General features: G+C 32.7%; 1 protein-coding gene across 1 annotated transcript; it reads left to right on the top strand.

The window, feature by feature from the left end:
- The first annotated feature begins 3,980 nt into the window (after positions 1 to 3,980).
- LOC143597377 (homeobox-leucine zipper protein ANTHOCYANINLESS 2-like) lies at positions 3,981 to 10,853 on the top strand. Its single transcript, XM_077075890.1, has 9 exons — positions 3,981 to 4,549; positions 5,032 to 5,255; positions 5,338 to 5,455; positions 5,825 to 6,499; positions 6,581 to 6,682; positions 6,765 to 6,959; positions 7,727 to 7,901; positions 7,993 to 8,357; positions 10,176 to 10,853. Exons 1-9 carry the CDS (start codon positions 4,382 to 4,384, stop codon positions 10,560 to 10,562), a joined length of 2,409 nt encoding a protein of 802 aa, XP_076932005.1. The 5' UTR covers positions 3,981 to 4,381; the 3' UTR covers positions 10,563 to 10,853.
- The last annotated feature ends 4,344 nt before the right edge of the window (positions 10,854 to 15,197 follow it).

Here is a 15,197-nt window from a genome sequence, read left to right as displayed (position 1 = left end):
AACTAGAACTCACTCAGCATAGCTGACTTTTAGTATGCACGCAGGTGAGTAGAATGAGGCAGCTCGCTTGATGAAGACACATGGCATGGGATTGAAGACACTGGCATCTCAAGGAAATGTTATGATGTTTTAAAGACTATGTTTGATTTTAAATAACTATGAATGTTTGCTAAGACAAGAAATGATGGATATGTAATATATCGGTTGAAGTTTTATCTTCTGCGTAAAGTTTTAATTAATTCTGATATTTAGAACTGTGTTTATGAGTAAATCAAACGATAAAGTGAGACATCGGTAACGAGGCCTTACACCATGACATAAAATTAGCCCTAACTGAAAGTTCACATACTAATGAACAAAATAAACTTATAATAAATGTCCATGACATAAAATTAGCCCTAACTGAAAGTTCACATACTAATGAACAAAATAAACTTATAACAAATGTGGAGTTGTGGTAAAAAACCAACCATAATAATTAAATTTTACCTAAAATTCATCCGCCCAGATTATAAACATACGATATGCATGTAAATTTTATATAATAAAAAATATTAAATTTGGTCCGGTCCGGTTTTATATGGTTGGTTTTTGGTATAAACCGTAAACCAAATCGTTCGTTACGGTTTGAAAATTATGAAACCGATCAACCGAAAGTTAAGAAAATAAACCAACCATGAAACCAAACCGATGACCGGTTTGGACGGTTTCACGGTTTCGAACCGAACCGTGAGCACCCCTACTTCTCATGCATTTGACCCGAATTCACGGGTATGAGTCTTACCAAACCCAGATTTCCCTTAAACGAGTTATAACATCTCATAAAATAAAAAATCAATCTCCACTAAATATTGGATATAAAAACCCTAAAAAATAGGGATATACTAAAAATTAATATCCGATTTTTTTTAAAAAAGAGATATTATTTATAATTAAGAAACAATTTTATAGAAAAGAAATAAGCAGGTCATGAGTCTCATCAAACCTAGATAGCTGTTAAACCGGGTTATAAAATCTCGTTTATTGTGGAACCAATTATCATCAAATCCTACGTATATTATTAACTACTTACAATAAATAAAATTGAAATCCAAAAAAGTATACAAACATTATAAACGAATAATGTAAAACAACCTCATAATACGAGGAATAAAAACTAGTTAAATATATATACACGAAACATTTAAAAGCTCTCTGATTACTTCATATATATTCTCTCAAGCCACCGGCTTGTTTTATTTGTAAATAAATGTTTCTCTTGCATTTGACCCGAATTCACGTGTATGGGTTGCATCAAACCCAGATAACCCTTAAACGTGTTATAACATCTAATTATATTAAAAACTAGCTTTAGAACTTATGTGATGCACGAGATGCATAAAAGAAATACAATTAAGCTATAATTAAATGATTAAATTAAATTTTAACATATATTTTATCAAACTAAATGATTTATAAGTTCAAAGTATATTTTGTAATGAAATACTCATACGGATAAATGGTGTATTCTCACGCAGTTTATTCATAATCACGAAAAGACACACATAGTGATTTAAAAGTTATAATTGTATTTTTCTTAATAAAATAACGAATATTAACAAAAGATGATAAGATATTTCATTATGAATGACATAAAAAAAAGAACATCACATAAAAAATAACATGAATAAAACACGTTTTTTTGCATTATAGTTTCAAAAGAGATGGATGAAAACTTCATTGATCCATGAAGGTTGAATGAATATGTGAGAATAAAATGAATATTCATTCGTAATTTTTTTTTTGTCTTTATCATCTTTAGGATTATAAATATCGTTTAGCGAATTTTACAACATTCATCTTTTACACTCAAAATTGTATATAAATTGATTTAATAAAAAAATGGATATGATTTTATTGAATATATAAATGTTTTGATTATATTAGCATAGATACCCGTATATTTTTAATTAATATAATTTAGGTAATTAGTTATTTGATTAAATGATTGATTGATATGTTTAGATTCACTGACATAAATATGTTTTCATTAAAGACGAAAAATAGATTTTAGCGGGAAATTTAGGCCAGTAATAAATCCCCAAGTACGTGACATATGTCCCAAATTATTTTTTTTATTATAATATATATGTAGATTAATCTCATCAAATATTGGCTATGAAAATCTTATAAAATATGTATATACTAAAAATTAATATCTATTAAAAAATATATTATTTATAATTAAGAAAACAATTTTTAGTAAAAAATTAAAAGTGTCATGAGTCTCACCAAACCCAAATAACTTTTAAATGGGTTATAACGTCTCGTTTATTTGTGAAACCATTTGATCATCAAACCCTAAGTATATTTATAACTTCTTAACATTAAATAAATTTATAATAAAAAAATATAAATATTATAAACATTATAAATGAAAATTGAAAACAACATCCGTAATACTAGAGGATAAAACCTAGTACAAAGTAAATAACTAAAAAATCATTAACACATCTACTATTAGTACCTCCTCCATTCATATATTCATCGTCAACTTTCTTTAATAATTTTCCATCTGTACATAATTACACAAAAAAAAAACAAATTTTATTTAATTATACTGCTAAAAAATAAACTTACCAAAATAAGTAAAAGTTCTATCAATTGTAATTATGTAAACAATATATCTCCGCTAATAATCACCTTGTAAAGAAAACTTATGCTTGACCATTGAGGGTTAATGGAGTATTTCTAAAACCATCCGATTTACATAAACTAAACTACGTACCAATCATCACATGAATCAATTCGGAAGTACCCAAATTAATTGCGGTCGTGTTCCGAACCTTTCACAATATCTACATGCACCTTTCAACATACAACAATCATCATCCTTCATCTCGGGTTCACAAATCCGATTTCACTACCCAATTAATCTCACTTCACGCTGATAATATAGCTTTCAGTCTTTCACCCCACCAAAAATATATGAATGCAAGTACCACTATCAGCTCGCTAGATCTAATAAATAGTTGACACCAGTTAAATTATCAATTGATATATCATATATTATTTGATACTCGTTTTTATATGTTAACAAGTTGACACCAACTTAATTATCCTTACATACATATTTATGACACTTATATAAAAACTTTTCACACAATTAGGCTTTCGCAGGCGTTATACCCCTCCACGTTGGAAGCCGCCTGCCACCTCAACATATGACCCTTAATTCTGCCGTTATCTTGTAAGTGCCTGCGTCACATCGGCCGACCACGTCCCCTTGGACCGTAACAGATAGCCTTAAAATGATTTGAAAAGTTAAAAACAAATGATGCAAACTCAAAAACGTTATTTATGGTCTTAATTGCAATAATGATTTGGTTGGAAAAAAATACCCTATATATACGAGATAGTTATAATATAATTACTACGACCACGCGCAACCTACGCCCACGTTTCACAAATCAATCGTTGGCGGATATCTCTCGAACCACTGTCCTTTTACAACACAGCCCCTACCCCCACCATTTATAAACACACCAATCCCATCCCATTAGGGTTTTAATAATTAACAACCAATCAATCAATCTTCTCCAATTCAATATTCATTTCACTCTTCTATTCCCACACTCTTTTATCAGGTATCCTTTTTTTTAATCACTGTTTCTTGAGCCATTTTTGGTTTTCTGCTAATTTTAATTTCTGGGTGTTTTTCTGTGCATTGTACTCATCTCAAGAAAGAAAATAAATGGAAAATGAAAGTAGGTCTACAAATCTGGAACTTTGTATCTATGTGCCTTGTTTATTATTTAATATTAAATAATAATAAAAAGATTCCACGTACAGTTAAGAATTTCTTTGGATGGCTCTCTAGATTGATTAATTACAATGAGGAAAAGGGTTTTTTATTTTTTTATTATTTTTGGGATGAAGCCAAAAAGAAGTCAAATTTGATTCTTTGTAATTTTACCCTTTTTTAGATGGTTGTTTACTTTTTAGTTATGTGAAAAGTTGCAATCTTTTTCAAAGTTATTATTATTTGGTACATTTAAATGGGGCCATCTTCACAGATGACAGCTAAACAGTCAACTTCTCTCTCTTTCTGTGTCAGAATCTAGGGTTTGGGTTTGGGTTTGGGTTTAGTTTTAAACCAAAGAAGTAGTAGTAGTATTTGGTGTGGTCTTTAATTTTTTTGGCTTTTGGTTGTTGTGTATGAATTTATGAGACTTGCAGTTAACACCACACTTTACACACATAGCATACATACATACCCCCACACCCTACACCCACACCCACATTCTTGATTTGGGTGTGTGATGAGTGGATGCTAGATTGGATCTAAAGATCAAACCCATTTGGAAAAAAGTGATAAAGATTTGTTTTTTATAAGGGTTAGATGAGTTTTGGGGGGTTTTATGATGGTGCTACTGGTGGTGATTCAAGAATGGTGGTGGGTGATGGTGGTTATAATAATATGTCAATGCATAGGTCTCAACCACAGCTCATCACTTCAACTGTTCCTCATCAGCCTATTTATAACTCACAATCACTCTCTCTTGCTTTAGTATGCTTTCCTTTTCATTTTCTTCTGTAAATAAAATGTTATTTCCTAGAGTAAAGTTTTCTTCCTTTAAGAAAAGAAATCCATGTGGGTAGTGATTATAATTTGATTATTTCTTATAAATTAATGATTTTTTCTTCATTTTCTTGTGTAAATATTCCTGGGTTTGTGATTTTCATCACTAATTAGTGTTTTTCACTAAGAAAAACATTAGATTATTTTTCATAAACGAAGTATTGTTCTTTTATCATTTTCTTGTGTAAAGATTCTTGGGTATGTAGCTTTAATCACTAAATTGTGCTTTTTACAAACAATGTAATCTGGGTAGTGATTACATTTGCTTATTTTCCACAAATTAACAATTTTTCATCATTTTCTTGTGTAAAGATTCTTGGGTTTGTAATTTCCACAAAAATCCATCTGGGTAGTTATTATATATCATTATTATCTTTTATAAATTAATAATTTTGTCTCGATTTGGACAGAAGCCCAAGATGGAAGGAATTGGAGGAATGATTGGGGAAAACTTTGAGGGCAGCAATCTGGGAAGAATTAGAGGTGACGGATCCGAAAGCCGATCCGGTGGAAGCGATAACTTAGAAGGCGCCTCCGGTGACGAACAAGATGTTCCGGTGGGCCCCTCTTCGAGTTCTCGCCGGCGACAGAAATATCACCGGCATACTCCATATCAAATTCAAGAACTTGAAGCGTAATGTTTTAAGCTTTTAGTTAATTTACTTTTTGTTTTTGGGTATTTTGAATTAATGTTTTGTTTTTTTGTGACATTATAGTTCGTTTAAAGATAATCCACATCCTGATGAGAAAGAGAGATTGGCACTTGGAAAAAAGCTTAATTTGGAAAACAAGCAAGTCAAGTTCTGGTTTCAAAACAGAAGAACACAAATGAAGGTGATTAATTAAACATTTAATTAACTACGAACCATTTTACGTGCATTCGTTTGATAAATGAATGAATGTGAACAAAAAATTCTGTTTTTTAGCTTTAGTTTGTTTGTTACCGTTTGGTAAATGTTTGTTTATGCCTGTTTGTTTGCGCTCGTTAATGTTTATGTTTGTTAACTTGTGCGGAACTTTGAATTCTGAGACATTAGTTTGATGTAATTATAGTATTTTGTTTTTTTGGATATTATGTCGTGTGCTTTCAGATATTTTTTTATTATGTATTGATTTTTATTTTTAAAGTAATACGTGTTCATTTGGGTTTGTTTAAAATGTTAACTAACATTGTTTGATGTTTAATCACATTGTTTCATCCAGACTCAACTCGAGCGCTACGAAAATGCGATTTTGAAGAAAACAAACGACGATCTTCGGATCCAAAACGTAGCCATGAAAGAAGCGATTCGTGCACCTATATGCAACAATTGTGGTGGCCAAGCGATTCTCGGCCAAGATCTATCAATCGAGGAACACCATCTTCGTGTCGAGAATGCACGATTACGAGATGAACTTAGCCGCGTATCCCTTCTTGCTAATAAGTTTTTGGGCCGACCGTTATCGTCATACGGTGGGTCATTACCTCAAGGAATCCCGGGTTCTAACTTAGACCTTGCTGTCGGGAGAAACAGGTATGGGTTAAATCCGATGGATGTTGGGTTAATGGGCCTTGATTATAACAACGGGATGTCGAATGCGTTGCCTTTAATGTCGCCTTCACGGGCTCGAATTATGGATGTTCAGTATGATAAGGGCGTGTTTATTGAACTTGCTGTTAATGCGATGGATGAGTTGATGAAACTCGGGCAGATTAATAGCCCGTTATGGGTTGGGAACGGGGATGGTTGCCCGGAAGTGCTCGATTTAGATGAGTATTTAAGAGTTTTCCCGCTTATTCTCGGGATGAAACCGCAGGGGTATGTCTCCGAGGCTTCACGGGCTTCTGGGGTCGTCATGATTAATAGTTTGGCGCTTGTCGAGGCAATGCTAGATGCGGTACGTTAATCTTTGAACTTATACAAGCGTTGTTATTATTATTGTTATCGATGGCTATTATATCGTTTATGTTTAATGTAGAATCGGTGGAGGGATATGTTTTTGGGTATGATCGGGAGTAGTAGCACGATGGATATGATTTCGGTGCCAACCGGGGATTCAAGAAACGGGGTTCTTCAACTCGTAAGCGGTTTTGTAAATTTTATTTAGATTACTTTTGTGAAACCCGAAAACATTAAAATGATTCGAATAATATTGTTTGTAGATGCAAGCCGAGATTCAACTGGTGTCGCCTTTAGTACCGGCCCGACACATGAGGTTTATTCGGTTTTGTAGGCAACAAGCAGAAGGCGTGTGGGCGGTGGTCGATGTCTCCATTGACGTCGGACGGGACGGGTTTATGTCCCGGAGACTTCCTTCGGGTTGTATCGTGCATGACATGCCTAATGGGTTCTCTAAGGTAAGTTACTTATACATGATTGTAACTGTTAATAATAGCTTACATAAAAGTATTAACGTTAAAAAGTGTGTACAAATAATTTTATGAACGATTGGAGTACATCAAGGTGTTTTATAGTTGATTTTTCTACGTGGCGCATCACCCAATGAATATTAGTAAATATTATATATCTACAGATATGAGTTTTAAACAAAAATAAGCCTCGTGATGTTCGTTTTTTGCTGTTACAGTTAATATCATTGTATAGCAAACGTGTCAGCCTTCCGTACTTGTTACTCCGTCCCGTGTTGTTTATTAATCACGAGGCCATGTATGGCCTGGATGTGGTCTGTTTTTGGTACCATTTTGTCTTTCAAGAACGAAAAACTATATTCTGTTAACGGGTTAAAATCGATATGTGTAAAAACGGGCTGTCGTTAGGTTGTAAAATTTTTAAATAATTAATCCCTTAGTGGATGACAGGAAACATGAAACACCCGACATGGGTATTTGGGTGTGAGAGTGGTATGATATTAGTTATCATTTTTTTCGGGTTTCGGATGGATATGGTATTTAGATGATACTTTATCATTGCCCAAACCGTTCTTGTACAGGTTAAATAATATTTTAATATGTTATGTAATCTTAAAAATGCATAGAAAGCATTTTAAGTTGTGGCCGAGTACACTATATATAAGGTTTTGCAATTGGGTATGAGATTGGGATTATTAAAGACCTTTTTAATAAAGTGATTTAGGAATTTTATCGCACTTTGATGCTAATTTCAGGTAACGTGGATTGAGCACACTGAATATGACGAAAGCGTTATTCATAGTCTGTACCGACCGCTACTCCGGTCGGGTTTGGGTTTCGGTGCTCAAAAATGGCTTTCAGTTCTCCAAAGGCACTGCGAGTGCATAGCAACCATCATGTCACCCGAAGCACCCATCGATGACGGTCCAAGTATATATAAATACTCACATCATTTTTTCATCACCATTTAAAAAAGTATTAGTAACTTGAAATTATTTTGTAACTATTCTTTTTGTAACAGGTTTACAGGCTGGTGGTAAAAGAAGTCTAGCGAACCTTGCGCAACGCATGACGGCTAGCTTTTGTGCGGGGGTTTGTGGGACGGGTAATCACAAATGGAATGCTATTAATGCACCCGAGGCGGCTAAGCTTCTGATCCGGAAGAGTTTGAATAACCCAGGGGACCCGTCTGGGTCGGTTGTGAGTGCCAGTATGTCGGTTTGGTTGCCGATGCAACATCAGCAACTGTTGGCATTATTGCTGAATGTAGAACTCAGGAGCCAGTGGGATGTATTGTTCCCTGGTGGTTCTATGCATAACATGACCCTCTTTTCTAAAAGTCAAGATCCGAACAGCCTTAACAACATTTCTCTTCTTCGCGCCAATGTAAGTAATAGTTAACTTTATTCCTATTATTGTTTGGCTAGTCGGGTCAGATTTATATGCTTTGGTTCATGGTTCATGGTTTGGATCTTGAAACAGACCATGTAAACCGAACTGCTCTTCTGCTTTTATTATTATTATTATTATTATTATTAACTGTTTAAAACATGCGACTATGATGCTTATAATATTTATGAACCATCTTTATTATTTTTAAAATCTAATAGAAAAACCGATAAAAGACATCTAAACCGGCAAATCAAAGCTAAACCGTGTTTACTAGTTTAACAGGGTGGGCTGGCCCGACCGACCGACGCGACCAGTTTGTTTTAAATTTTCGGTATTTTTTAAAAGTTCGGTACAAGGTTAAAAATTCTCTTTATTTTTCGCCTTTTGTCACGCTATGTTACCGTTTTCTTTTTTCTAGTTAAAATAAAGTGTTTGCTCAACCAATCATTTTTTGTAAATTGAATTGATGATTATTGTCACATTCATGAGTTAGCTGTGTTCCATTGTGGGCCCCGTTTTTTTAACTTGGGGTCTTGAAAGAAGTGGGCCACAAAACCAAAATGGGTGGAAAGATTTAAGTGAAAATTAATATGAACACGTGCAATCACACTTGCCACATTTAGTTTATTTATTTATTTATATATAATATATATAAACAAAAACCAAAAATCTTATGTGTCGCGATGTGGTCGCTTCCCATTTATTTGGAATCACTAGATTTGCTTGATTTTCAAATGGAGGCTTCTTATGCATTTGACCCAAATTAATGGATAAAACCCAAATATTTCTTAAACGGGTTATAACATCTCATTAAATTATAAATTATTCTCACCAAATTATTGATGTAAAAATCCTATAAAATAGGATATACTAAAAATTAATATCTTATTTATTTTAATATATATATATATATATTAAATTAAAAAAAACAATTTGATAGTAAAAAGAATAAACGGGCTTTGGTCTCATCAAACCATAAGTATATTATTAACTTTTATAAATATTATTTATAATTAAAAAACCAATTTAATAGTAAAAGAAATAAACGAGTCTTGGGACTCATTAAAATCATATAGCTTTTAAATCGAGTTATAATATCACATTTATTTGTCAAACAATTTATCATCAAACCATAAGTATATTATTAACTTTCATACAATAAAAAATATAAATGTGCAAACTTTCATACAATATATTATTAACTTTCATACAATAAAATACAAAAAATAAATAAGTATTAGAACAATTAATATAAAATAACCCCCGTAATACGGGGGATAAAAACTAGTTTATTATATATTTTGAGCACAAAGATATATTTGTTTGACTTCAACAGTCGATAAATGTTGCTTCATTATTGCTGCATTGTTTTCATTAGCGTTAGCAACACATTTTCGTATATGAAATTCAAGTGAATAGAAATTTAACTGTAGATTTCTAAAATAGCCATTAATTATTTTTTAAGATATTTTAAAATGTGTCAGCACCTTTTTATAACATGGATGTAATTCGGTTTCATTTAGAAAAGTCTTCTAATTGTTATTCTTGTGATTTCCCCAATTTTTACAAGTGAGTCAAGCCAACTTCAGCTCGGATTAGTCCGTAAAAATCTTGAGTCACCTCGTTTAAATTAACATTAACATTTGATATTTAATTAAAATTTGATATTAGGATTTAGGGTTGTTTTCTAGTGGGCTCATGGACCATAGGTGCATCAGCTTACTTAATCATGTTTTAAGTTATAAACAATAAATTTGGGTTTAACTTAAACCAACTTCTAAACCATTGTTTGTCATATGCATGTACAACAAGGCTACTGGCGGTAATGCAGCTCAGAACACCGTCCCGGTTTTTCAAGATAGCACAACAGACGTGACGGGATCCCTGCTGGTACATGCCGCTGTGGACGTGCAATCAATGCAAGTCGTGATGCACGGTGGAGATTCATCCTGTGTGTCCATCTTGCCATCTGGGTTCGCCATTGTGCCCGACTGCATGAATGAACCAGGTGCTACAAAACCCGGTGGTGAAGGTGGGTCCCTCCTGACTGTCGGGTACCAGATATTGGTCAACGATTTGCCATCTGCCTCAATCACAAATGAGTCAATCAACACTGTTATCAATCTGATTAATCGCACGGTTCAAGGGATCAAAAATGTGGTCGATTCTAGTCGACAATGGAGGCAGATTAGTAGCTAGAATTGGGCTAATGATATTATGTTTTTAGTAAAATTTCTTTTCTTGTTTTTTTTAATCGGACGAGGAGATGGTTTGGATTTGATTGATAGGAAAGAGGGTTGGGTTGGGTTTGGTCTCATGAACCAGGGCTTGAGTCAAGAACGAACCTCGGTGAACATCTGTGGTTCGGGTATTGACTCAGTTGACCTGTGAGATGAACTCAGCTTTCTCTTGTTTGATTGTTTGTTTGAATATGTTTTGTGTGAATGGAATTGGAAGCTTTTTTTATTGCATTCTTGGTATTTTCTATATCTTTTTATGTTTTTATGAATTTATACGTTTTATAAAATAGTTTAGGTAATGAAAGTGAATTGTTATATTAATTACAAGTGTAAATCCTGTGTATTACACGGGGAATTGATGAACTTTAAAAATTAACCAAAATACAATTAAAAACACAATTATTATATATTGTTAATGCAATTACAAGTTGTGTTAAAATTACAGAAATGACAAAGCAAACATTACACAAAAATTTTACATATAAGTAAAATTTCCTTGTACAGCACTTGTGGTTGTATTGGTCAATATACATTGTTTATTAAAAATCAAAATATCTAGCCCATGTTTGCTTGTAACTCTTGATAATGTCACATATAATTAGTTGTCTGTATGAGAACACGAGTTCTTTCAAATACAAACCAACCCTAAACAATGATTGACCTTGGCTTTTGTTTCTGGTCATCGCGAAACATATTGCAAGGGAAACTGTCGTCTTTGAAATTTGAATGCCATTAATTTGTTGTCTGTTAGAGTCAATAGTGTTCTATGGATCAAAACTATATGTCCAATATTAGTTCCAGAAATGATTTTTGCTTCAACAACACGAGTACCTAAATATATGATCTGTAGTCCAGTGCCGTTACACAACTCTTCTTTCTAGTTAAGATTTCTAAGTAGCATAACATAACCCCAACTTTTAGTATAGGCTTGTGGTTTGGTAGTATGAATATTCTTAGACCATTATTAATGGTTTTTTTGTTTAAAATATTAAATATTAACAAAATTTATGCTACATTTTTATGCTATATTTATAAATGTTATAAAGGGGAATTGAATACAATGTTGTTAGTCGTGCAATCTGGCAAGATTAACTTGATTAAAAGACAAGTTTCATTTTAATTAATATCCCCTCCATATTTAATGTCACAAAACGTAACTCTTTGAACGTGATCCTTGTTTGCAGAGATTTTCATCCAAAAATCCGTTTTGCAGGTTTTTTAAAATAGAGTTTTTGTCATTTTATTTGATAAACTTGTTTTCCTTTTATTATTATTATTATTTAGGTGAATATATTATATATAAACTCATTAAGTTAATATACGTACCTTAAAATCCAAAAAAAAATATATAAAATAAATCGAAAAATCGCAAACACTAACGTACGATTTATAAAAAAAAAAGTTCTATAGGGTTTATCCAAATTTGGAAGAGGGGGGGGGGGGGGGGATTTTAATTTGTTTTTTTAAGTATTTCATCTAATCTTATTGAAAGTGGTATAGAACTTTGGAGAAAAGTTACGGTTGAATAGATTCTAATATGAGAAGATAAATAATTTCCATTTCTATATTAGGATTTTCACAACAATGGAAAAGATTTAATTGAATAAGAGGTCATTTGATCAAAACTACATAGTCCCTGGAAGCGAAAGAAGTGGTTCTTGTGGTGGCGGTTGGTGAGATCTTGTGCCGGCAGTGATGGTGGCGACGGTGGACAGGGGCGATAGAAGATGATGGAGGTAGGAGATTTTTGGGATTTAGGGTTTGACTGGAATAAAATATCGTAGTTTCGAATAAGACTAAACTGGGTGGGTAATGACCCATGTGGGATTGAAATTTTGAAAATAGGTTAAAATGTGTGAAAATGACTGAAAGAGTGACAAGTGACATAAATCAGTAGTCTTTTATTAGAGTGATATGATTTATCATTTATTTTGATACTTTGGTATCATTTACTCTTTTCATCAATGCGTTCAATTAATTTCCAATAAATGGTATTAAGTGACGCTACCTCTGCCCTCGTGGATCTTACATGTAATATCATAACAAAAGTATACTGTTAACACTTAAAAAATACACATTAAAAAAGAACTAGAAATATGCGAAATAAGGGTGAGTAGAAAACCGAACTATCATAGCCAAAACCGAATTAATCAAAAAACCGAACCGAATCATTAACCAACGGTTATTATTATTATTTTTTAAGAGCCAAATTTTCGGTTATGGTTACCCATTTTTAAAATACAATAAAAAAAACCTAACTAATTAGCCAAAAACAAAACACCAAAAGAATCCATCATTGATGGTGATGAAAATTGGGACTAAATTTTGAAAACAAATAAGATATAAATGATGAATGAGACTAAACATTTAATGTTTTTAATTATAAACTCTGTTGAATTTTAAACTCTGCTACCCTAGCAACTTTGTAATCGTATGGTTCTACGTAACATGCGTCGATTTTTGTTTTTTGAATTACCTAATTTGATTTTCGAATTCACTATATACGTGGTGTTCAATATGTTCTTACAAGCTTAAATCTGCATTTCATTTTTAAAATTTTTTTTTCAATGTCCACACAACATTGAAAAAAAAGAACCTGGCTATAACCGAAAATAACCAAGTATCCAAAAACCAAAAACTGATAGGTTAGTATATTAAAATAATCGATGACTTCGGTTTCGCCTAATAACCGAATTGTGCCCACCTCTACATAATAGTTTCAACACAAATGATACTCAAGCTTAAAAATTAATGCTACTTTAGAACTTGAAATAGGGGAAAAACAACTAACCTTAACTATGATTACTCGTAGTGGATATTTGGATTGATTCGGAATTGGCAAGTCAAGTGGGATTTGGATTTCAGAATTGCGTTGCCTTTGTCGAAGTGATGATGATTTGATAATAAACAGAACATATCCAAGGACGAGGGTAACCGTGAAGAGGCAAATCTAAACTGATCGGCCAATGTTTTTTAATTTGTTTGTTTAAATTTTAGATTTTATTTATTGTTTAATTGAATATCTTGTTCTATTTTGATTCATTATTTGGGTCACTCTCTTTAATAAATTATATAAGACCATTCTCTTAGTAATTAAGTCAATTTTGCAATTAGTTAACCATTGGGTTTTACTAATTCTAATAAAAGTTATATAAAATTTTCATATTCATTGGGTTTATTTATTTTTAAATACTAGCTAATGGGTTCAATCTTAGAAAAGGAAGGGTTCATTTCTTAATACTATAACACACGCTATAAACAAAATGAAAAATAAGTGGCCGAAACCGACCCCTTGTGGGTGGCACCTCCCCTAGCCCCCTGGATCTCATGTGGGTAGGAATGGACATCCTAAGATAAGAAAATTGTGTTATATATCTTCTTCTAAGTCGAAAGCCATAAAAACAAGTGGAAGGTAAATATTTCAACCTTCACCAATATATGTTGAATTATGCAACTCTAGGGTTTTTGATTGACCCTTGTGAAGTTGCTGTTAGTTTTAATTGGTTTAGGTTCCCTCAGGCCTAGCTTGACGATCATACAATTTGACATGATTTTTATGTTTGCTCTCAAGTCAACTGGCGTCCTTAGATAAATTTTGTTGTAGAATTGTCAACTAGTTTAATTAATTAATAATTGAATTAGCTAGCCGAAGATTAATTCAACTAACTAACCAAAATAATTTGAGAACACGAACATTTATTTTATGAACCATTCCTATTCTATAATAGACATAAAACTGAAATAGTACGATAACAACAAACCAAACCTAAACTATTTAATTATTTTTTTTCGATCGGTGACTTTCACAGTTAACTTATCTCATTGCGCGAACATGTCGAGCCCGCCACCCCACTCAGGCCAACTATGTTGACATGATCGGGATCCACGCTGGCATCCAAGTTTAGCTTGGCGATCCTGGTAAAATCCAGTTGGCTCACCCCGCCCGAAGGCACAATAAGTTTTAATGCTCTTGTAAAATCTGGTCGGAAACAGGATTCGAACCCGGGACATCCGGATCATTCATCATGTTCCTGGCCATTGGAGCATTAATTATTTGATAAATGGTTTGTATTTTCTAAGTTTTGTATTTCTTAAACACAAATATATTATGTGTATTTGCATATAAAACTATCAAACTAGTTAGTTTCTTCATACGTTTTTAAATTTTTACACAAAAGAAAAGGCTTGGAGGTCATCACGCTACATTTTGGAGAAAAAAAAACCCACTAATGAATGCGTAATTATATAGTTTAAGTTATAACTGATCACACCATATATTAAAACTCATGTAATAAGATAAACAACCACATTACTCTAGATGAAGCGAGCAATGTATCATGGTCTGTGTTAGCTCTCTATTAGTTTAGTAAACAAGGTAGTCCCATGTGTGATATTCAACAATACATCGAGTAAGCAAATTCATTTTCCTATATGCACGAGACAAAACAATTTATCATGTTAATTTGGATCACCTCATTTCCGATCAAAAGGATTAACTAACTTATCATCAAAGACATCTATGATCATCACTCTAGATGAAGCTAGGGATGGAAACCTTTAGATAAGAAAAGTTGTACACTTGTACATTGTTACG

The sequence above is a fragment of the Bidens hawaiensis genome, unplaced genomic scaffold (genome assembly GCF_021521415.1).
Source record: "Bidens hawaiensis isolate Kalapana, Puna unplaced genomic scaffold, B.hawaiensis_p1.1 tig00048191_1, whole genome shotgun sequence".
NCBI classification, from domain to species: Eukaryota; Viridiplantae; Streptophyta; class Magnoliopsida; order Asterales; family Asteraceae; genus Bidens; species Bidens hawaiensis.
The sequence above is the reverse complement of the archived record's forward strand: the minus strand, read 5'-3'. Positions and strand labels throughout refer to the sequence as shown.

What these genes read in the sequence shown, in the direction of transcription:
- LOC143597377 (XM_077075890.1), top strand. Translation starts at nt 4,382, where the DNA reads ATGAGTTTTGGGGGGTTTTATGATGGTGCTACTGGTGGTGATTCAAGA. An exon ending in ACAGAAGAACACAAATGAAG is followed by an intron (nt 5,456 to 5,824) that starts GTGATTAATTAA and finishes TGTTTCATCCAG; the next exon opens with ACTCAACTCGAGCGCTACGA. An exon ending in TCGAGGCAATGCTAGATGCG is followed by an intron (nt 6,500 to 6,580) that starts GTACGTTAATCT and finishes TGTTTAATGTAG; the next exon opens with AATCGGTGGAGGGATATGTT.